The 22,229-nt window shown below is 36.0% G+C and overlaps 1 protein-coding gene across 1 annotated transcript in view; it reads left to right on the top strand.

The window, feature by feature from the left end:
* Positions 1-22,229, top strand: part of FAF1 (Fas associated factor 1) — a 174,469-nt gene that overhangs the window by 112,794 nt on the left and 39,446 nt on the right. Inside the window, exons 9-13 of the mRNA XM_050901028.1 lie at positions 980-1,075; positions 2,783-2,909; positions 3,873-3,936; positions 4,879-4,960; positions 14,443-14,597. Coding sequence (XP_050756985.1) covers positions 980-1,075; positions 2,783-2,909; positions 3,873-3,936; positions 4,879-4,960; positions 14,443-14,597 — 524 coding nt within the window. The remainder of the gene's footprint in view (positions 1-979; positions 1,076-2,782; positions 2,910-3,872; positions 3,937-4,878; positions 4,961-14,442; positions 14,598-22,229) is intronic.

Raw genomic sequence — 22,229 nt, 5'->3', positions numbered from 1 at the left:
CAAAAGAGGGCAAAAGGCCGGGTGTACACTTATGCTGTATAAAGAAATGTGTGAAGGGTGCTTGAAATGCAAGGATGGCACAGACGGTTCTGATCATAGAAGAGCGGACAATTCTTATTTTTAGTCGTATCAATTAGTACATTTTTTAAAATGCAATGTAGGATCAGATCTTCAAATATTATTGTTGTGTGTTTACAGGCATCTAATAATTTTGTCTTTCAAATGACACTAGCTTTTTTCCATATGCTGTCTTGTTAGTTTTAAAAAATTGAGATTTAGGCATACAGCAACAGGCAAAAGTGCTGTTTCTGTTGGCGCTGGTTAATGAACACCTATCCTGTCTGTGCTGACTGCAGTTTCACCAGCACTGTTGGGTTTGCGTGCGTCCTTGTTCATATGAGAAACATGGCATGTGCCTTTGACATTAATAATGACCAAGATGGAGATTAAATGTGTTTTTTAAGTAGCCATTGTGATTGTGTCTTTTACAATGTCTGCCGATAAACTGTTCTTTCAAGATAATATTTTTTTCAAGATGACTTAACTGTTTTTAATTAGTTGTATCAGTACCTATCATCTTCACTTTAACATTTGCTTATTGATTAGGAAGGAAAAATTTACATTTACTTCATTGAAGCATACCACTGTAAAAGTTGCCACATACAAATAATGGTTCAAACTTCAGTACTGATTTAGAAGAAAGTAACAGTTCAAGGCAGTTTTGAGTTTACAGTTCCATTTAGCTTGCTTTGATACTCTGTGCCTACACACCTGTAAAACTCAATTGATGTTTCTTTGAATATTTTTATGTAAAGAATCATTTTAGTTTTTCAGGCTTGCTTCTTTATGGTTGTATAATTAACGCGGTCTTCTGCAGTGCAGTCTTCAGTTTGAATCTCAAAGCAACCTTAAAAAAATAAAAAAACCAACCTTCAATTGAGACTATGGCTTTAATAAATGATCATTGCTTTGTTTGTAGATGACTCTAGCTGTATCGGGACTGACTTTTCCTTGCCATCGACTTACAGTTGGAAGAAGATCTTCACCCGTACAAACGAGGGAACAGTCAGAGGAGGTAAGAACATCATCTTTATTTTACCAGTATACTCTAGGAAGAAGCAGGGAAAGCTCATTTTGCAATGGTCACCATCCTTTCTATTGTCAAATGCTCAGTAGAATTGCATCTTAAAAGAATCAATTTATAATTCCTGTAACATGTAATTGTGACAAAGTAAGGAACTGGGTAAATGAGTCATTGAAGAAAAAGAGGAAAAACAAAGTAAGCAAGCCACAGTAAGCATTGAAAAATACTCCAAATTAAATGGAAGGACGAAACATATATTTTTAGTATTAGCAGAAAGAGATGTTTGCAGACTGTATAAACTCCCATTTTGTTGTTTCTAACTATTAATAGTTTGGGTTAAAATTTCCACTGCCTTTGTCTTTCCTCAAAATGAATTTAATACAAGCAGTTTCCCATTTTCCACACACTTTTCTTACCGTTTTGTTTAGAGAACTATAGCACCTAAGGCTTATCTAGCTGTGCAGAAAGGATGTGTTTCAATCCGTTCATCTCATTTGAGTTGGCAAGACATAGCTGTGAGGTACAGTCAGGATACAAGCCTGGATATATTCTGTTGGATAATTCTTATAAGTTAGAGGATGGTCAGACAATGCTGTTCTAGCTATAGCTGAACCACTTAGCAGGTCAAATAGATGGTTATTGTTTTCTCCTGGAATCTAGTGGCATAACTATGTATCATTGCTGCTTTACTTCATTCTTTCAAAATGATCTGACTGAGTGTTCACCTTGTAGAATTTTCTTGTTGACTAGTTCATTCAGTAACTGTTCTTTATTTGGAGTTCTTTATGTGTAGCTGTTGTAGAGAGAGATCCAGCATGTTTGGAGCTCTTTGCTCCTCTCGTGGTCACTTGCATGCTGGAGCTGAAATCTCATGTTCTGTAATACACTTTGTTGCACCTTCAGGGATTCATGTAGATTTTCTGTAGTGCACTATCACCGTAACTTCTAGATCAAGTGGAGCTGGAATAGTTGTTCTTGAAAAGAAGTCAATTTAGAGGCAAGTTAACGTGGAATAGTTAAAACCCAGGTTTTTCTGAGCTATTTTATGTTTCAGAGGACATGAAATCCAAAAGGTGTGACGGTGGGAGTTGGAGGCACAGATGGGACCTTAGCTCCTTGCACAAAAATGTTGATTTTTCTCCTTTATATTGGTATGCCAAATAAATCAGCCTGTCATTCAACATGCAGTAGTCTGGTGTGCCAAGTTAGGACTACGGGTGCTGAATTTGTATGTCAGAGATTGCAATACCATAGATAGGTACCTTTCCAAGGACTGTCCCCCACCATGCAAGTATTGCTAAAGTAGATTGTATGTGGATGTCTAAAATTACTGATAGATAATGTGGCTTTTCTCACTCTTTTTATGCAGTTAAACCAGCTGTAGTACCATTAGATGGAAAATAGCATTAACTTTGGATAAAATTTGCTCAACTATGTGTATACAGAGACAGTTCCTTAGTTATTTAATAATGCATTTTGTCACATAATACTGCTCTGTCAACCAGACTTCTGTTAAAAATTAGGTCTTATTTATAAAAAAGTCTGATAATGCTGTATAAAATAGTAAAATAAAATGCAGTTCATAAAGTTTTTATAGAAATGTGTAAGTATTTTTCACTATGTATGTATTTCATATTTCACTGAAGGTGATGTCTGAATAGAGGCTTATGGTGAATTTTGGTTTTTGTTTTTATATAGCAATGCACTGATGTTCATATGGTTAGTGACAGTGATGGAGATGACTTTGAAGATGCTACAGAGTTTGGAGTTGATGATGGAGAAATGTTTGGAGTAGCATCATCTGCCTTGAGGAAATCACCAATGAGTAAGAGCTGATAATTTACAATTAACTGGTGTTTGTACAGCAGTAGTGAAGGCAGAGAGGTATGATGCGTCTGCATAATAAGAAACAAGAAAGTATCTTTTGATAGGAATGTTAGAATTGTTTGAGTGTCACATCTGGTGGATGTACCAAATGAAAGTAATGCAAACATAACTGGCAACTATGAAAGCATCTCCCCATGGAGGAAGTTTTTAAGCCTTATGTTTTTAGCTTATAGTTGAAGAATAATAATTAAACTCAGAGAAATTATGATCTCTAACCAAATGTTCCCATAGATAACTAGATTTCCATTTCCCGGTTCTGAAAATTCTACAGATTTTAGTTTCAGCATCTTGTGGTGATTAATATTTTTAGTCATTTACATTAAACAAGTTTCTCAGTGATTATTTGCCCTTGACTTATGAAAAGGATTGAGCAGGAGCCGTCAGTTACCTCCTATATGCAATTCTATATGCTCTTTATTTACTTTAGGCTTGCATTAATGTCATTACCTTAGAAGTTTTTTGACAGCAAATATATGTAATAATATGGAAAACTTTTTAACATTATGTATAGGAAGTTTTTTAAAAAAAAACAAACAAACAAAAGAAAGAAAAAGAAAAGTAAGTAGCAATATAGTGGGTCAAGCCTTTCAAGCCAGTCTTTTCATTTTAATATGTTAAAGTAAGTCCATAGTGTTAACTCTGAACAAGTGATATATCACATTACACTGGACCTGAGGATTTTGCTGTTTCGAAAGCCTGAATACATTCATGAAAGCATCTGGAAAGTTCATGTCTTTCCAAAGGTTCATAGTCAATAGTCTTTCATTAAATTCATATGGTCTCTTGGTAACCACTTCAGTAAGCTGTCAACATAAAAAAAATCTATGAAGCAAGTGAGTTCACATATTAAAATCTGTTTCCATAAGGTTGCATTGAATTTATATTTTTCATTTTTTTTAAGTGCCAGAAAATGCTGAAAATGAAGGAGATGCCTTATTACAATTTACAGCAGAGTTTTCTTCAAGGTAAGCTTAGCCTATTAACTGTGTAATTCTTGTTACAAACTAAGTAAAACTTAGTAAATAATGAAAATAAAAATAAACCAAATGTACATATTTTCTTGTGGGATCGTAGCATATTTAGGCATCCTAATCTAATTTATTTTAAGGTTAACTTTTAGAACTGTTTCTGAGATAAAATTATTTCTCAGTCCAAGTTAGTGTGACAGATTCTTGCCTTATTTAATTTGCCAGTAATTAATATCATTACTTAATTATTTAAGGGTCCAGAAGGATGATAAAGACTGTGATTATGTATTGTAATTTTAATATGATATACAGGAACAGAAAAGCTGAAACTGATTAATATTGAAAAATATATACAGAGTTGCAATAAGAGTTTTCACAATAATGAAGTGGTTGGATAAATCTCTACTGTTAAAAAATATAGAAATCCTGCTTTTTTTTAACTTTATACCACCAAATCATACATTGTTAAACAGTTGCCATGTTTCATCAAACAGGTAGAAGCTGCGAACTAATATACTGCAAAGTAATGCAAAGTTTATATGCCTTCTGTTTTCACTTGTCTGTGATGAAATGTTCATTTATATATATGAGATGCATTAATGTGTAATACAAGAATAGCCTTCAATTAACCTTTAAGAATATAGTAAAGAGAGGAAATAAGTCATGATTGAAAAATTATATAGAAGTTAAGGTGTCTGTATGTAAACAGAAAGTTTTTACGATAAAATTTTTAAGGTAGTAGTTAGTTACTTTCAGCTTTTGAATGTTGGGACACAGACGGCTTCTAAATATTTCCCTTCTGTCCTTTAAAAGTGTAGTACTTCATCTTTCTAAAGGTTTAGCCAATGCATTATATTTACAGAATATATGAAGAAGTAGAATATTGAAATTACTTATTTTTGTGATTTTTTTATTAATTGGAAATTTTATCTCAAATAGATATGGTGACTGCCATCCTGTTTATTTTATTGGATCATTAGAGGCTGCTTTTCAAGAAGCCTTCTATGGGAAAGCTAGAGATGTAAGTGTGTATTAAAACGACTTTATTTAATATAGGGGGAAAATGGAAATCACTGTAAATGTTTCATCTTTATTTTAAAAAAGGTAAACTACATTTTGGAGTTATCTTGGTTTTGTTGTTTGTGAAGAGTTATACTCATTTAGTTGACTGACTAAAATACTTACCTTGGTTGTTGTTGAAATTACAGTGAATCACTCGTGCTTCCTAATCATTCAGGCTGTATTTTTACTGGAGTTCTTTAGTCATCAGAGCTACTCTTTTTCTTCCCCACCCCCCGCTTCTTCCTGAAATAATGGTGTCCTAGCACCAGGTAACACCAGCTGCAAGTCTTGTGGTTGACAAGTTCAACGTTGCATGTTGGTAACTCCTTTGAAGGATGGCTGATGAAATTGTAAATTTAAAGGTCTCTGAAATACAGTGCGCTTTTTTTCTTTGTACAGCCTTCATCTGCCAAGTAAATTCCAGTACTAAGGTTTGGATATTTAGTTTTTCTGTACATCCAGCCAGACATCTCAAGTTTCTGTTATTCCATGCACAGTTTTAAAATCAGTATTTTAATAAAATTAGAATGGGGATAGTTTATTTAAGTTTTGGTGACTTGATTCACTAAGGAGAAACCCAAACCCCTGCATAATTAAACATAGATAAAGCTGAAACACAAACATGAAAATCATGCTGTTTAAATTTACTTTTTGTTGTCTTGATAGATATTTAATTTTGAAATGAAGAATGTTTTGGCTTCCTGTAGTTATTCATATTGGAAGGAACAGCTATGTTATATTAGGGGCTGTTATAAGTGTGCAGTGTTATGAATCTACACTGTATAGCTTAAGTTAACACATACTTAACATGTTGTGCGCACAGATAGTTTTCTCATGCTCTAAGTTTAGTGAATATTTTCATGTCTGTGCAGATTTCAGAGCATAAGTGGATACAGAATAATTCAGTGGCAAAGTATTAATTCATAATAACTCATTAAAGTGGAACTTAATGCATGTTTAAAAGAAATCAAACTATTAATTCAACAAGAAAAGTGTTTGAGTTAGGAAGTTCACTTTGTGTCATTTCATCAGAAATGGTTGACAGTGTATCAGTATAATAATGGACAAGAGCCCATTAGGAGCTTTCATGAATATTTTTTAATACCTGTAAATCTGATATTAATGTAGTGCAGTTATTTAGTTTTTTAGTACTCTAAGTACTTCATATACTACTTACATAGCACATCTGAAATTCATGTCACCTTACATTTCTAATATTTTGCGATGTAGTCAGAGCAGATCCTCATCAGGATAAAGTTGTATACTTAGGAAAGCATTATTTTTGTGGCTTTTTTTCTTTAAATATTTTTTTCTCCAAATATTGCCTTAATTTTTGAAAGCCCTTCCCCCCAACTACCCTGTGGAATGACATTATTTTTATTGTAACATTCCAATTTAAAACAAAGGTATGAGAATGTATATATACCATTTATTTTTATAGCATTTTCCCTGTTACAAACAAGTTTTTTCAGTACTGCCTCCTGGAATTCATAATTGAGGAAAGGGATACATTATTTTATATTTGTATAATTGCATTTCATAAAATAATTCAATATGTATATCAGTATAAGAAAAAAGGCTTAGGAGAAATTGCAACCTGTATGTCTTGTCTTCTGGTTTATACTGTGGAAGGCACTTAATTTTACCAGGGCAACAGATGAGCTTCAGGCACCAGCATTCTTCACTTGAAGTGAGAAATTGAGTTCCAAGAGTAAATAAAAACAAGATTGAAGGTTTAAATCCTCTGCTAGGCTTTTTGAACTTATATACTCATTAAATGTTTATTGGAGTGGTGGGATTACGAAGGATTTGGGTAGCTTCATCAACTGGTATATACTTAATCACTAAGTAAAACACTACATTTGATAGAGTGTTTCTCACGATGCCACACTCAATCCATCTTAATGAAAACCGCTTCAAACTGATTTAATTTGAGAGCACTTGGCAGCTTGAGTGCTCAGAGATCTTAGCCTTTTCTTGACAAATTCTCAACACTGTCCAGAGCAGAAGGTGCACTCTACAGTTCAGGCCTAGTGAGACAGCCATCAGCTATGTTTTTAATTTATATTGTGGATAATTTTTCCCTCCAAAAAACCCCAGTCTATATCAACTTGAAGCCTTTTTGCAGAAATATTTTAGTTTGGGTTATTTTAAGAAAATTAACTTATGTCAGAACATGTGTTTTAAACACAATTATGGGTTAAAATTCTTTTTAAGAAAATAGATGTTGTTCTGTTAAATCTTAGTGTCTTTTGTTTTCTTGTGTTGGAAAGGATGATAATTCATTGTTGCTTAAGGAAAAAATACTCGAGAAAGAAATACCTTGTAAAAAAGTTTAGATGTTTGTCTGTTACCTGTGTTTTGTTTAGCTTTTATTATTGTAGTTTTTCAATTCGAGTCTTTAGATAGTTACGATTAACATGCATGATGGGTATCTTTTTTCCTTTAGAGCAACTGTTACCACGATAGTGCCAGTTCTAGGTAGGAGAGGTGGAATGAGGTCAAATGTAGCTCTACTTTAAAACCTATGTATCTTTTTAGCACAAAAATACAATAGCCAAGATATAGAGCTTTCCCTTCAACAACCGGTGTCCTTGGCAGTGAAATCCCCAGTTACCTCCTGCAGCCTGATAGTTCAGGGCATTGTGTGTTCATTTCCAAGGCTAACTGTATATACAACACGAGAAAATATTTTCATTATTAGGTTTTTTTAATTGGGTTGGGAAGAGAAAGAGACACAGATGTTTATGAAATTAACAAATAAGTTCTTTTGTGAAATTCTTCCTCTACTTATTGTGCCAGTTGGAAAGAAGCATTTCTCTGTTATATTACTTCATGAAGAACAAGCTTACTCTTACTCAAGTAGCTACGCTATCATAGAAATACCTAAACCAGGTGCCATGGAAGAAATCTTACAATGGATAGTTTTAAACAAGATGTTTGGGGGAGATTTCTTTGTGACTGAAAGCAGTTTGTGCGTGCCCTGTGTTCTGAAACGTCAGGGGGTTTATCCTAACTTAGGGCGGTATTGTTATTAATACAGGATCTTAATCGCTATATTGAATCTCACTGAGCTATTTACTTGAATAATACTAAAGTATTTTCTTTTATTGGAGCTTGTGTGCCTTTTCATTTTTATAGGTGGTTGCTACTCTTTTATTATGAGAAAGAATAAAGACATCTGCTTTACCTTTTCAGGAGCTCTTATCTTTATATACCTCTGTCAGATCACCTCCTGCTCCTCTCTCAACCTTTCTGTCCACTGACTTTTAATAAATATGTGAAACATCTCTCTTAGCACAGATTGGTATTGTCACCTCAATATATATTCCTGCATACTGAAAATGAACCATGTTTTTCTTCTCCTTGAATTCTATCTTTTAGGTTCAATTTAGTGGCAGCACTGTCCCTCTCACATATGGGTACTTTATTTCCTGGATACCTAGAAGAAAGTATGCTCCTTCCATGATTTGGCATGTTCAAATAAAAGCTTTTTTTTTTTTTTCCCCTGCTGGTAGCAGAATATTCATTCATACAGGGCTTTCTATAGTATCATTTTTATCTGTGTAACTCAGAAAACTGTCTCATTATTTCAGCTAATTAAGTTCCTGCTGAACTTAATGCAGGAAAAAATATTCACAGAGATAATTATTCTAATTTCTGCTAGAGCGCATTATAGAAACAGCATTGACTGCTCTCCCATCTTCTTGTCTCAGAAGAGAAATTTGAAGTCTGTCTTTTAGATGCTACCTCGTGTAGAAAGAGGTTCCAAATCCCAATTGCAGGACAGCTTTTTGGTTTAGTCTTTGTCATCTTTTTCCCCCCATTTATTCCCTAAACACTGCGGAGTTGTGTCAAGGAGTACAGCTTCACCATCACCTTTTACTTTGACTCCAGGCACATTTCAAATCAAGTCAAATTGCTACTCCTACATTTTATAAGGGGCTTGATCATATTGTGTATCCTAGGTGTGCTTTGAAAATGCATCTGTAGTTGAGCTGTCTGAGGGTCCTAGATGGAGAAATTATTACTTTACAGATTCTGATTAAATATAAATAACCTGAACACTAATCCACATGGTCTGATTGAAACTGTAGAGGACAGGTGTAGAAGTATAACTCTAGGTTCCTGGGAAGAGTAAAGCAGCTACACTATGGTAGATGTCAGTACATAAATTCCAGTTAAGTCCCATGTTAGTCACCTACATTTTCTTTCCAGTCTTGCCTGATGTGTGTGTGTGTGTATGCATTCTTAAATTAATTCTGAACTTTTGGATAATTATTGTTTAGAAATTTTTGCTACAACATACCAGCTTAGTAGTCTCACTGTGTGCCTACACACCCTTTATTCTTCATAGCTGAAGAATAGATTCATCTTTCATATCTGAAAGGTTAGTCCTGGGTATGGGTGTCTCTTCAGCATCCTCTGTTCTTGATAATAAATAATGGAAGTTTTTTGAAATTGTCTGCCACACTCTACATTTCCTCCTCTTTCAAAGCCTATGATTTATAGATCTTATTTGAGTTTGGTTTTAATTACTGGATATTCTTTGCATTATGTAAGATATCACTACAAGTTCAATTGATTGAAATAGAGATACAACAGTATAATAGGATCAAATAATTGGAAGATGAAAGTAGACTAAATCAAGCTTAAAATAAAACACACCTTTACCTGGGAGAGTGGTTAGCTGTTTGAACAGCTTACCATGGTTCATATGGATTCTCCATCACTGATGTTTTTTTGAGACTAGATGTTTTACTGAAAGATAAAATTACTGAAAGATTAAATTAGGAATTAGTTTAGGGATGTTTTATGCCATGTATAATACAAAAGACCAGATCAGAAGATTATGGGGATCATCTCACTCCCACTTTGGGAACCTGTGGGCTACAGTTTAGTTTAGATCCTCTTCTGCAAGGCTAGAGGCTGGTTAGTGCCCCTTGTCTCTCCATCTTTGGTGTCTGTCTCCTTTCTTTTGACTGGTGCAGGGGAATTTAATAATGTTTATCTTCAGCAGGTTTTGTTCTGTTCTGTGTAATACACAGACAAGGCTTCCTGTGAATGTCCATCTGCCCTACTCCTGCTTTGATCCTTTTTCAAAGTGGAGTGAATTTGAAGGTGTATCGCCTTGGTGTTAGAGAAGGTTTGCATTCTGCTTAGGGAAAAAAGGATTGTGCATAGTAGAGTAGCTGTGTCCAAGAAGGCCGATCATATGATCTCCAAGATCACCTTAGACAGGTGGATCGGATTGTACACTTCAAAGGCTTAAAGATGTGCAAATGTGTCCCTTTGTTCATTTGAATTAGCTCTCACTACATAAAACCTAGAGGAAAAATTAAGATCTTTATTCGTTAGCCTACCAGCTTGAAAGAACATTCATGTCTCTAGCAGATGTTACATCGTGAACATTTTTGTCTCAGTCATTACTTGAACTTGTAAACCTGAGATTTAAAAATAACCATTCAGGTCTGTGGTTTTGCTGGCCCTTATGACTGTATTGCTATTCTCATTCAAGTTCATATTCTTCTGAGGTATCTAAGTTATTCACATTATTAGGAACTGGCTGAGAAGCTTGGATATCCCATTACCCAGTGATTATCAATTTAGTCTCTCAACCTCATGAAGATCTGTGTTTCTTTCTGCCTCAGTGACAACTTCTCCTTCATTTCTTCTAATTCTGCACAAAGTGCATTAACTTTTCTGAAGTTCCAAAATGCAAAAATGGCCAAGTGGATGGCATAGCCATTTTGGTACATAGCACAGATCTTTAATATGTTTGTCTCGTGTGGGAGTGTATGTGCATGTTAAATCTCTTGGTCAGGTGCATCAGTTTATGTGACAGGAGGCTGCTGTACTTTGGATGATGTGGCAGAGAGGTTTCATGGTGCAGTGCGACATCTGGGAGGACTGTGCCTCTCAGGGCTGCCTTGCTGCAGTAGTGTCCACCTACAGCCCACGTTTCCTTCCAGGGTGCCATGTGCCGGGCATATTCCATCAACAGATCAAAATCAGGCAGGAGAGGGCTGCAGCACTTCGCTGTAAACACATAGCAGTGAGTGTGAGGTAAGGGAGCAGAGGCATGGCTAACTGAGTCTCATGCAGTCTGAATGCAACAGAGATTGCAGAAAAAAATGCTTGAGGTCTGGATTTTTTAAGGTATTTAGATAGCCAAGATGCTGAAAACAGTTAGCACCTCTTTCTCATGGCCCTTTTTCCTCTGAAATAAAATGAAACCTGGAGCTTAGAGTTCAGGCTTTTAGGACCTTAAGTCTTATTGACATTGATGAGACTTACACTCCCGAGTATGTTTGCAAATCCAGGCCCCTTCTGAAAATTCCAGTGTATAACTGCCTGGTCTTCAGCATCCACATACTCTGAAAAATACATCTCTTGATGGCTTAAGTTCCTGAAGTCCTAAGGCCTTTGGAAGTCCATCAGCTATTCAGTACTTAGAAACTTTTCAGTATCCCATACCTTCATAGGCACTAGTAAAAGTTCTTCCCCATCGGATTTTTTTTTCTTGGTTAACATTTTATGCTAAGTATATAACCCCTGAGTCATTATATTTTTGAGAAATCCAACACAGAACAGACTAGTGCTCCATTAGTAGGCTCCTTTTATGGAAGTCAAGACTGTTCAACAGTTCAGTGAGCCTATTTTATTAGTACTGACTAAAAAATTCCCAGTATTAGTCATCATAGAATCCTAGAATTTGCTCTGATTTTTCAAAGGCTTGAAATAAAACCAACAAAAACCTGCTTATAAATATATACTACCATGGATTAGTAAAAAAAACAAAAACAAAACAAAAAAACCCACACAAAACAAAAAAAACCCAAACCACACAGCAACAACAAGAAACTCCAAGCTGTGAGCCTTTTGCAATAATGCAGTTTTCCAAGGAAAAAATATCCCTGGCTTCCACTAAGATTTTTCAAAATCATGTTTCAGCACTTCAGTTCCTCCTGCTACCTCTTTTCATTTGTCCTAGCAGTATGTCTATGCCTGACCTTAACATTTTGGATGAATTATCAGGCACAAGTACAGTCTTTTATACGTGATGGAGTTTAGTCTTTGCATGGTGAGATTTGTTGATGCAACAAAAATTACATTCTCTTGTAAAGTAGCTCAGTGTAAACGACTATTGTGTATGTGCCTGTTCTGTTTACCAAAATTTGTCCCTAAATCTTTAAGCCTAAAACTGTACATATTTTGAAACATTCCGTTGTATGGAATCTCATATTTAACAGTTTCATGGGGTTGTTTCTTTGGAAGTAAAAGTGTTTCTCAAGAGCCTTTTTTTCTATCCGCTCCCAGTGAAAAGAGGAGAGCAAAGCCATCCGCTTACCACAAAGCAGTGCCACCACAAAGGAAAGATTAAGGGTTTAGAGAGAGGTCAATGTGGGTTTTTCTCTAACTAAACACTTTCCTAAAGTTTCCTTGTGGAAAAAATAATGAAGTCATCTCAGAGTTTTTAAAGAATTTTTATTTCTTTTTCACCGTCTGCATTTGCTTGTCTTCTCAGCATGGATGTTTAATCTTTCTAGGCTTTGTGAATTGGTCCAAATGAATAAGTGGTGAGCTGTCTCTCTAGGAGCTAGAGGCTTATTCTAAGGCCCTAATCACTGAGTAAACACATCTTTGCCCTCCCTCTCTTACAACTGCTATATAATAGTCGAGATTCTAGCACAGTAACCTGGATATTGCAGGGATAGACGCTTTGAAATGCAGAATGGCTGATCCTCAAAAATAGACAGTGCCTGATCTTCCCCTGCCTCTTTCTTCTTTTTAAATTAAATATCACCACAGAAATGCTGTTTTATTGCTTGATATTGTGCATCAGTGCCCTGGATTTTCAAGTTTAGTTTCAGTCAACATTGTTGGCTGCACTTATATGGATCTCTGCATGTTGGGCTTATTAATGGCCCTTCCTGGCACATGTGTACGTGGTTTTGAAGAACATTTAAATTAAATTAGACAAACATTAATGCAAATTGCTAATCCCTTTCCCAAAGTCTAATGTTCAAATGTATTCTTCTTTTTATAAACAGTCATTAAGTTTTATCCAAAGCCAGTATATGAGGTGATAGCCATACAGGTTTTTTACAAAGACAGCTTGTCTCAAAATTGCATCCCATGTCTTGCTATATCAGTACACATCAATATCTAGTGTTCAGTGTTACTTCTTATGAAAAGATTTGAAATGACTTTAAATGAAAGTCTGAAGATAGCATTTACCATATTGTCTCAGCAAATATGTTCAAGTAGGATTTTAAAATAAAGCAAGTAATATATATGAGTATGGGGGAACGGGAAGTTGTAATTTTCTGAATGGTATTTGTAATTCATTGAATACCACATATAGGATCATGGTCCTTAACTAGCTCATAGTTTCCCTGTATTTTTTTCAGTCTGCTTTCTAGATTTACGTACACATAGACTCACTTTCCAAAAGGTGGTCTGAGATTATCATGGGGACACAGCACAGCTCTATGATGGCAGTGAAGCTCAAATATTACTTGATAGGGTTTCAGAAGAACACGGAACAGAATATTTTGTTGCAAGAGGCCACAAACACCATCCTCAACATCTAGTGTTTGCTAACGTGGTAACTACAATGAGATATATCAGCACTCACAAACTCAATGTGGGATTTGATCCATGTCTCCCATAGCCTTTCCCTTGCGTCTTACATATTCGCAGTGCTGGGGCGGCTACCTTGCTCCTCAGCTCCACAAGAGATGTAGCCAGCTGGGCTGACACATGGCCTTTTGACCAGCTACACATCGACTGACGAAGCAGGTGAGAGACTGATGTGCTGTGGGCCTCCCCACATCATACGGCTGGGTGGAGAACTGCCAAAACATCCAGCATGTAATGTCGCAGGCTTTGGGACTGTAGGCAGCTGTATTGTTACTTACTCATTTTCCTCTTTATTTGGCTAGAAGAGAGGTGATAACAATACACTGTCATTTTTTTTTCAGGTTGTTTATATTTGTTTTGTATCGTAGATGCTGTTGTATCAAGAGGTGTGTTCCTTGCTCAGGGAATTGTTCCAAATGTTATCTTTATTGGGCAGCAAGCCAAAAAAGTTCACTCATTTCTTAAGCTACGTCTGTTAATAAGGTTTTTGTTTTTCATTCAAAAGTTATTTTCATATTCTAAGCATATAATATATCGTGTTTTGGTACCCAAAATAAAATATTAGGAAGCTAATAAATAACATAATAAAATATTGAGAAGATTTACAGATTTGGAGGGATGGACCATTGGACTTGAAATCTACTGGGTTTTTTTCCCCTGGGTGTGCACATTCAGATACTCAGCACCCTTGATAAATACCATAGGGCGTACTAACACACAAATCTGCAGCAGTAATTTTAAATTATTAAATAGCCTGAGGAAGTTTTCACTGATCTTTTCCTCATGTCTTTTCAGAGAAAGCTTCTTGCTATCTACCTCCACCACGATGAAAGTGTACTAACCAATGTCTTCTGCTCACAAATGCTTTGTGCTGAATCTATTGTCTCCTATCTGAGTCAGAACTTCATAACCTGGGCATGGGACATGACAAAAGAAGCAAACAGAGCAAGGTAAGACTCTTTGGACTGTGAGCGGAGCAGCTTTTCTCTCAAGGAAGACCCTTATCTCTGTGTCATCTCTGTGTATCGAATCTTTTGTTGCTTGATATCTATTTGAACTAAAAACTTCATGCTCATTTTTAGCTGATCAATGAAGCCATGCTGGCTGACGTTCACTGAGAGTTGGACCATCCTTGTTTTCATTACAAAGTGACTTCTTATTCCTGTGCAGGAAAAAATAGTTGAAGAAATAATTTCTTTTTTTTTTTTTTTTAGTTTATTTGCCAAACATAGTTCTAGGAACGTGTCTTCACAGTTTTGCACTGCATTGCCATTATGTGACACTAATTGTATGTATGTACGTGTAACTGCATTAGAACTGTTTGGGATAATAACTACTGTTGTTAATGAAAATCTTATTAAAGAAATAACATTCATGTGATTAATATTAAAAACAGATTATGCAAAAAGCTAAAAGCTTGCAATTCATATGAACTTTTTTTAACTACAGTTTTCTTACAGAACATCCCTTTGGTAATGTTTAGGTATTTTGATAGGTTTTAATATAATAAAAGCTATCCTAGGTCTTAGAGAGGCCATCATTTTGCTGATGAGTAAAGAAATGAAAAAACTGTAGATTCCACCTCCTTCTACATCTTTTGTGTGTTACCAACAAATTTTCTTATCTTTATATTAAGACCTCTCTCCTTTAGTTATCAGTGTATCATAATCTATTGAAAATAATGATTTTATGATTATACTTACTATATTTAGAAATCAGACTTGTTTGGTTTTCTGACTTGGGCCTCATTTCATCACCTTTGTTTACACAGAAGACAACTGCTTGCCAGGATAGTGTCTTGCGTATATTACTATAATGAGAGTTATTCTAACTTTTGAACAAAAGATGCAACAGTCATTTGGGCTGGGATAAGGTTGCCACTTTTTTACACAATTCCATTGATTAATGAACAATTAAAAGCACATATTTATGTTTCTTTCTCTTGTGGCTTGCTAGAATAGAGCATTCATGCATTCCTATTCTTAAATATGCAAATTATAGTTAATATTTCTTTACTGAAAGTGAGCATGGAGAACAGAACAATTGCTTTTTCTGATACACTTTTTAAATGATACTTATGTTTCACAGGAATTCCTCACTCAATCTTCTGCATTTCGTCATTGGACGCATCAGCAGCTATGTTTCTAGTTTAAGTTATTCTAGAGAAGAGTTAAAGATTATGGAAAACAGCAGTCGCAAAAACAGATAAAAAGTTTTTTAAAAAGAAAAAAGAGAGAGAGGAAAAAGAAACATCTAGGTTCTTTCATGGGACCAAATACATAGACTGGAAAGTTGCTTAAGTCTTTTGGTATTGCCATTCATGGGCAGTAAGGAGCCTCCTCCTTTTCTTTTATCCCACAAGTTGGTGTAGAAGGAAACACTATTTCTAAACCATCTGTAGTGGCTAAGTTCAGTTGACTGCCTGCTGTTCTATTGTTCGCTTTTCTATTTAATTCTCTAGTTTCTTTTATTTTACAATGACAAAAAATTGCAGTGTAGTTTCTTTTGAAAAACTGTGTTTGAGGGGGTTTTTTTATGACTGACGATCAACAGCCATGTAATTGCTTTGTTGTGTTTTACTAAAGAAATCTATTAAGTAGCACAACTTTGATACACTAGTAATAAGAGTTTGCAGGTTACAGAGACACCTGTGGTGACCAAAGCGACAGAAGCTGCTTATTAGAAAGAGCCTGTACAGCTGTGTCCTATTAACTCCTTATGACACTTCTTAAAACACAAAATAAAGGGCTTGTTTAAGGCTTTATAGCTATTCTCAATGAACCTCGTCACCGATTGTGCAGTACGATAGGGTTTTTAAGCCTTCATTTTTTGCTTTCTATTAACAACAACAAAGAACCTGTCATATTAACAGTGAGGTCAAAAAATAGTAAGGGGTAAACAAGGCATGCTGGCTCGAATTAGAATAATTTCTCAGTTGTGTTTAGTGTCACATCCTGCTCCTTAGACTGTGATTTCTTCAGAGGGGGCATGATGCTTCCTTCTCCCTTTTGAAAGTGCCAATGCACTGTGGGCATTCCCATAAATAAATACTCAGTACCTCTGTTTAATTACTACCCTTCATCATGTGACACAACAACAGTGGTCTTGGAGCCTGTTCTGTTCTGTATCCCTATGAATACAGTTGCACGTAGCTTTTTATTTGAACGATGAGAAGACAACGGCAACAACAGAAGGAACTGCTTTTTGCGTGCTGGTGTAGTGCAAGAGCAACTTATTTGTGCTGTTACAATTGCATTAGTAGAAAAGCCAGGGTGGGAAGGCAGAGGAATCAGGCCCACTTTATTTACAGCAATCAATAGGGAACACCTCAGTGTCAGTGGTAAAAGACAGGTTTTCAGTACTCTGTAGCATGGCATGAATGAATTCACAGATATAAATACTTCCCTCATATAAGCCAAAAAATCTTGAATATTCTGATTTTTTTTTCTTGCTCTCTGCTGTTCTCTTTCTGACATCTATGGATGTCATTCTGTTCCAAAACCAGTCTTAATAGTAGTTTCCATTTTTCTAATTAATGAAATGAGGGTCCATCCTGAACACTGTAGAACAAAAACAGCTCCAAAATCTTGTCGTTTTTCCTGATTTTTAGTATGTTTCTCGGCTGACACAGATGTCGGGACATGCTTTGAATCCTGCATTACTGTGCACTAGCACTTTTCAGCTGGAATCTCTCAGTCTTGTTCTTCAACACCCATTGCAACAGAGTGAAGAGAGTTCTGTAGGTAGGATTGGAAGTAAAACACTGTGCAAGCGCCAGGGTAACTGTTAGCAGTAGTGCAAGAGCATAAGCATTACGACTTTGGGAGTCAGATTTTTTAAAATTTCTAACTATAGCCACCCAGGACTGTTACTTTGTCAAAGTGAAGGAGAAATGTAGTTAATACAGTTAAGAGGATGTTTTGTTTTGGCTTCCACAGCTTTTAATTGCCTCTGACATAAGGTTTGCAGGAAAGGGAGCAATTACTTTGGGTAAGTGCTGCAAATTATGAATCTTTTCATTACTAGAATTAAAAAATCATAATAAAAGGCACAAAATAATATAATAAAATAATTAGCCTTCATTTAGGAAAATAACATGGTGTTTTTATAATACTGTTAAGGAATCTATGTGAAAGCTTTATCACCTATAGTTTAGACTTTAGTTTAGTGAGCAACTGTTTGGAATATTCTTGTAATTTATGTTGTCCATGGTCAAAGGAGGAAAGAAACCCACAAAGCTACAGGTATATCTTTTACTTTCTTGTTATATTCCACTCAATTTGGGGTGAATCATGAGCTTAGAAATTACTGTTTCCTTTCCATTGCTTGCTATGGAGATTTGCTACCATGCCACTCCAGACAGCAGAAATACACTTACGGGAGGTGTCAGGGCAGTAGTAGCGGTGTTTGACAGCAGTGGTGTTGACAATTCTGGCCCTCCCTTTTGGTCCGAGCATGCGGCTGCAGCAGCTCACCAGCTGCGTTGGCCTGTCGCAAGGGCTAAGTGACTCCTCAGGTTTCCAGAGAGGTTATGGGATAGATAAGCAGGGCAACCAGACATGAGCAGCTGTAGTTCTGGCACTTTCTGACTTCAAAGAGTTGACTAAATACCATTATTCTAATGTAATTATGTGTGTGTGTATGGGAGGTGTATATATATATAGGTATGCAAGCACATGCCTAACTATTTTTGTTAATTCATTAATATACATTAATATAATGTATTTGTATCCAGGACAGATATGTAGTGAATATATATACATACGTATATACCTACACATGCACACATACCCTTATGTTTGTACGCAGAGCATTTACAAACATAGATTATGCATAATAATAACAGATTTCCAATGTACATAATGTTTGCCAAGCAAAGCAGTGCCAAAACCATAGAACGGTGACTCGAATGTATGTAGCAGCTTTTTAGCTTTTGATATCATTGCCCTTGGGTGCTGTATTTCAAGGTGTTGCCAACTTTTCTCAGCTCTGATGACAGGTACTTGTTAGTTTTAATGTTCAAATGATAGTTTTTCACTTTACTTAAGCTTAGGAAAGAGTTAATTGACTAAAGTGCTTCTCAGCAGCAGGTTGTCTTCACCTGCGATTTCCGTCATCAAGTAATTAGCCATATTCACAGTTGCTGACCCTTAATACTAACCTGCTGAATGATGCATGCCTGGATGAAGACCAGTTGACCATATTACTCCAGCTCCCCAATCCTATTTGATCCTTCAGCAAATATATTGCAGGTGTGGGGTCTGTGAGAGCTGGACTTGGTGAGTTAATTTCTCACTGCCTCTTCAGGAGTGACCGTAGATTCTGTATGTGTTGCTTGCAAAACTGTTGGATGTGTTCTTTAGGCACTAAATCCTTAACAGGTTTCACAGAACAGTGTGAAAACCTTTTCTATTGTATTTTGCAATATTTTATTTAATTTAATTTAATAGCAATAAAGTGCCGGTCAATAAAAACAGGTCAAAAGTCTAATTAGTGTTTTAAAAATAAAGGTTCTCAAACACCAGGCAAATTTGTCATTTTCCCTATGGTTTGTTTTGAGGAGGAAGAGGAAAGAAGGTGAGGAAGGAACCCTTCTGTTCCATGATTACATCCCACCCGCTCATTTTCTCCTTTTCTCCTTTGCTTTTGATTTTAGTGGCAGTCTTAACAGAATGTCAAGATCAATTTGCAGCATGGTTTAACTCAAGGTTTGCATTCTGCCAGCAGCGATTGTCCTAACGAACAATGCCGTGTGTTCTTGTAACTTCAGAAGCTTTTAGAAGGCTCATGGCAAGGGCAGCATCTAATGACTTTATTAGTGTAGGGTTTCAAAATGGGCTCAGTAATTGTTCGCATCTCTTTGTTATCTAGTCATAATTACTGCATAGTATTGTTCGGGGTTGCACTTGTGAATAGTTTCCTAATAGCACTGAAACGAAGAAAAAAGGAAAAGGATAAAAGGTGATTGTCTCTTTAGATGGAGAACAAAACAGCCTGTATATAGATGATGGTTAAACTGTTTATTATACACCCACCAGAAAAGGTAAACTATCCCTGCTTAAATATTTATGTGCTTCAAGGTAATTTCATGTTAGTAGTCTAAAAATGTCCAAATTTGGAAAACTAAAAACCAGCAGAGAATGCATTTTAATCTGATCGTGATTAGTAAGATATGGATATCTCCATAATATTCAACTATAAATAGAAAGTAGTCTCTCCGTTGATGTGATTAAGGTTTTCAGTGCCTCATTTTATATGCCTATAGTGATGCCTTAAGGTCATCTGAAAAAAAAAATTATTAAAACCACAGGAATTAACTAAACTGATACATTTGTAAGCATATATTTTAAGTCCCCACTATAAAACCAAATCCTAAAGCAAGTTCTATCCCACTGTACTCAAACTACAGCCTAGTTTATTAAGTTTGTTGAACAGAAGAGGTGAAAGAATAAAACTCTGTAGTGTCCTGTGCAAAAGAGGTGAAGGCGGAAGAACAGGTAGTCAAGACAGACTTGTTGGACTGTTCTGAGGAAGGAGAAAGAAGTCATTCACAGGTCCATCTAACTACAGGAGTCCACAGCTGCACCAGTGAAGTCTAATGCTGGATGGAATTGAAGCTGTAGAGAAATTTAGCTGCATCTATGCATCTAAGTCAACCATCAGAAGAAATCATTGAGCTGGCAGAGTCAGAATTGTTTGTACCAAAATGCAGCTGAAAGGCGTGAATGAATCTCCTTGGTACTGCAGGATGCCCTATTGGGACAAAGAATCCTTGCAGAAGTGCACGTGCCCATCCTCTTCCTTTAGGTTAGGATGACTCTGCTTTGATCTCTTGCCTTTCCTTTTTGTTACTGTTCCGACTGTCTGTGGGTCTTGGAGAGCTGCAGATAACAGCGTTCAGTCCATGCCTGGCCAGAAGGTTCATCTGTACCTGCGTCATTCCTGACCGGTGGTTGTCTGATCTAATCTTTGGTGTGAGGGAGGTTTCTCAGCATTTCTCCATAACCAGTTCCAGTACTGGACTTTCACTCCCTTTAGGCACTTCACACTAGTATTTAACTGAAGTTTCTCTTGCAGCAATCAATGACAATTATATCTTGGTTCACTCAGTAGGCAGTGAGGTATTCTCTTCCTTTCTCCTGCTGTGTTCTTTGGACTTAAATGGCGCCATTATGTTTTCCTGCGATTTTCTTAAACTAGGCAACTGTGATTCCTTCAGCCTTGCCTTGTAGCTTGTCCTTTTGTAGACATTTGTTATTGCAACCTTCATATGGTCCTTCTGTAATGGGTCCACATCTTTACTGATGCCCTGTGCCTAAAACTGCCTTCTCAGTGCTAAATACAGAAAGAGGATTATTTCACGTTGTACAAACCATGCTTCTGTTTACTCACCCCAGTATGATGCTTGTCTTCTTCACATCATGACTTTTCTTCTTCCCTTACTGCTTGATTCTTATTCTGTATTTGTGCAATTGTTCCTCCTACTTGGAGACTTTCATTGACCTTGTTGAATCACATTTTACTTGTCAGGACCTTTCTCTGATTTGTGAAGATTAATCTGGATTCTTTTACTGACTTCCAATGTGCTTGTAGCTTCTGCTACTTTACTAACATCTGTAAAGTAACTAAACATACTCTCTGTTCTTATCTAGGTTATTATTAAATCTACCTGAAGCAAGCCTTGGATATTCCTTAGCAAATCATATATTACATGCCTTTCTAATATGATAGGCAATAATCAAAACTACCACTGATAAGCAAGCGCATCTTGTGTTTTCCATTTTTAGTACAGCGTTTTAGCAAGGGGTCCAGGTACATTTTATTTATACTTTTACCAATGATTTTGTCCAGTGTCCCATGGTATCTGAAAGGATGGATTAATGAGTTTCTAGAGGGATGTGTTTTAGACTAAACGGGGTTATAAAGTATTTATCTAATCTCTTTGAACCTTGCCAGGATGAAATTAGATCTTCCATGTTTTATGAAGAGAGAGATAACCCACTCATCTAGGCTTTACTCTCACATAAAGAAAAAGTGGATAAAATCATAGTTTTTACATTTGAATCCCTGGATATTTAGTGTGTGGATACTAAAGAGGATATCCACATCATTTGATTCAGGCTGCTTTATACATCTTTAAACCATGCCTTGTATCAGTTGCTCATTCCCCCTTGTGTTTGAGTCAACAGTTATGACCCTACTAATGTGGGTAAGACAATAACTCTGTACTATGGACACTATGGATAGCAAGCTTATTTTAATATACCATTTCATGATCTCAGCTTTTACTTTTTTTTAAAGTGTAAATTCCTAATACCAAAATGTTATTTTTACATTAACATTTTAATGAGTCTTATGTTGACTTTGCACAATATATAATTATTATTAAAAATAATCAGAAATATTGCATATTTAATAATATTCATCATTGTTTTCTTCATGTTCAAGAAAAGTTACCCTTTTTTTCACACCCATTTCTGAAGTTCTAAAGTTTCTTAAAGTAAGGTTGGCCTTGGGAAGTACCCGGCCATAAATAAATCACGCGTTTTTTGGCCCAAAATCATCCCGGTTGTGGACTAAAC

Source organism: Gymnogyps californianus, chromosome 8, assembly GCF_018139145.2.
Source record: "Gymnogyps californianus isolate 813 chromosome 8, ASM1813914v2, whole genome shotgun sequence".
NCBI classification, from domain to species: Eukaryota; Metazoa; Chordata; class Aves; order Accipitriformes; family Cathartidae; genus Gymnogyps; species Gymnogyps californianus.
This window is presented reverse-complemented; position numbering and strand designations above follow the sequence as displayed.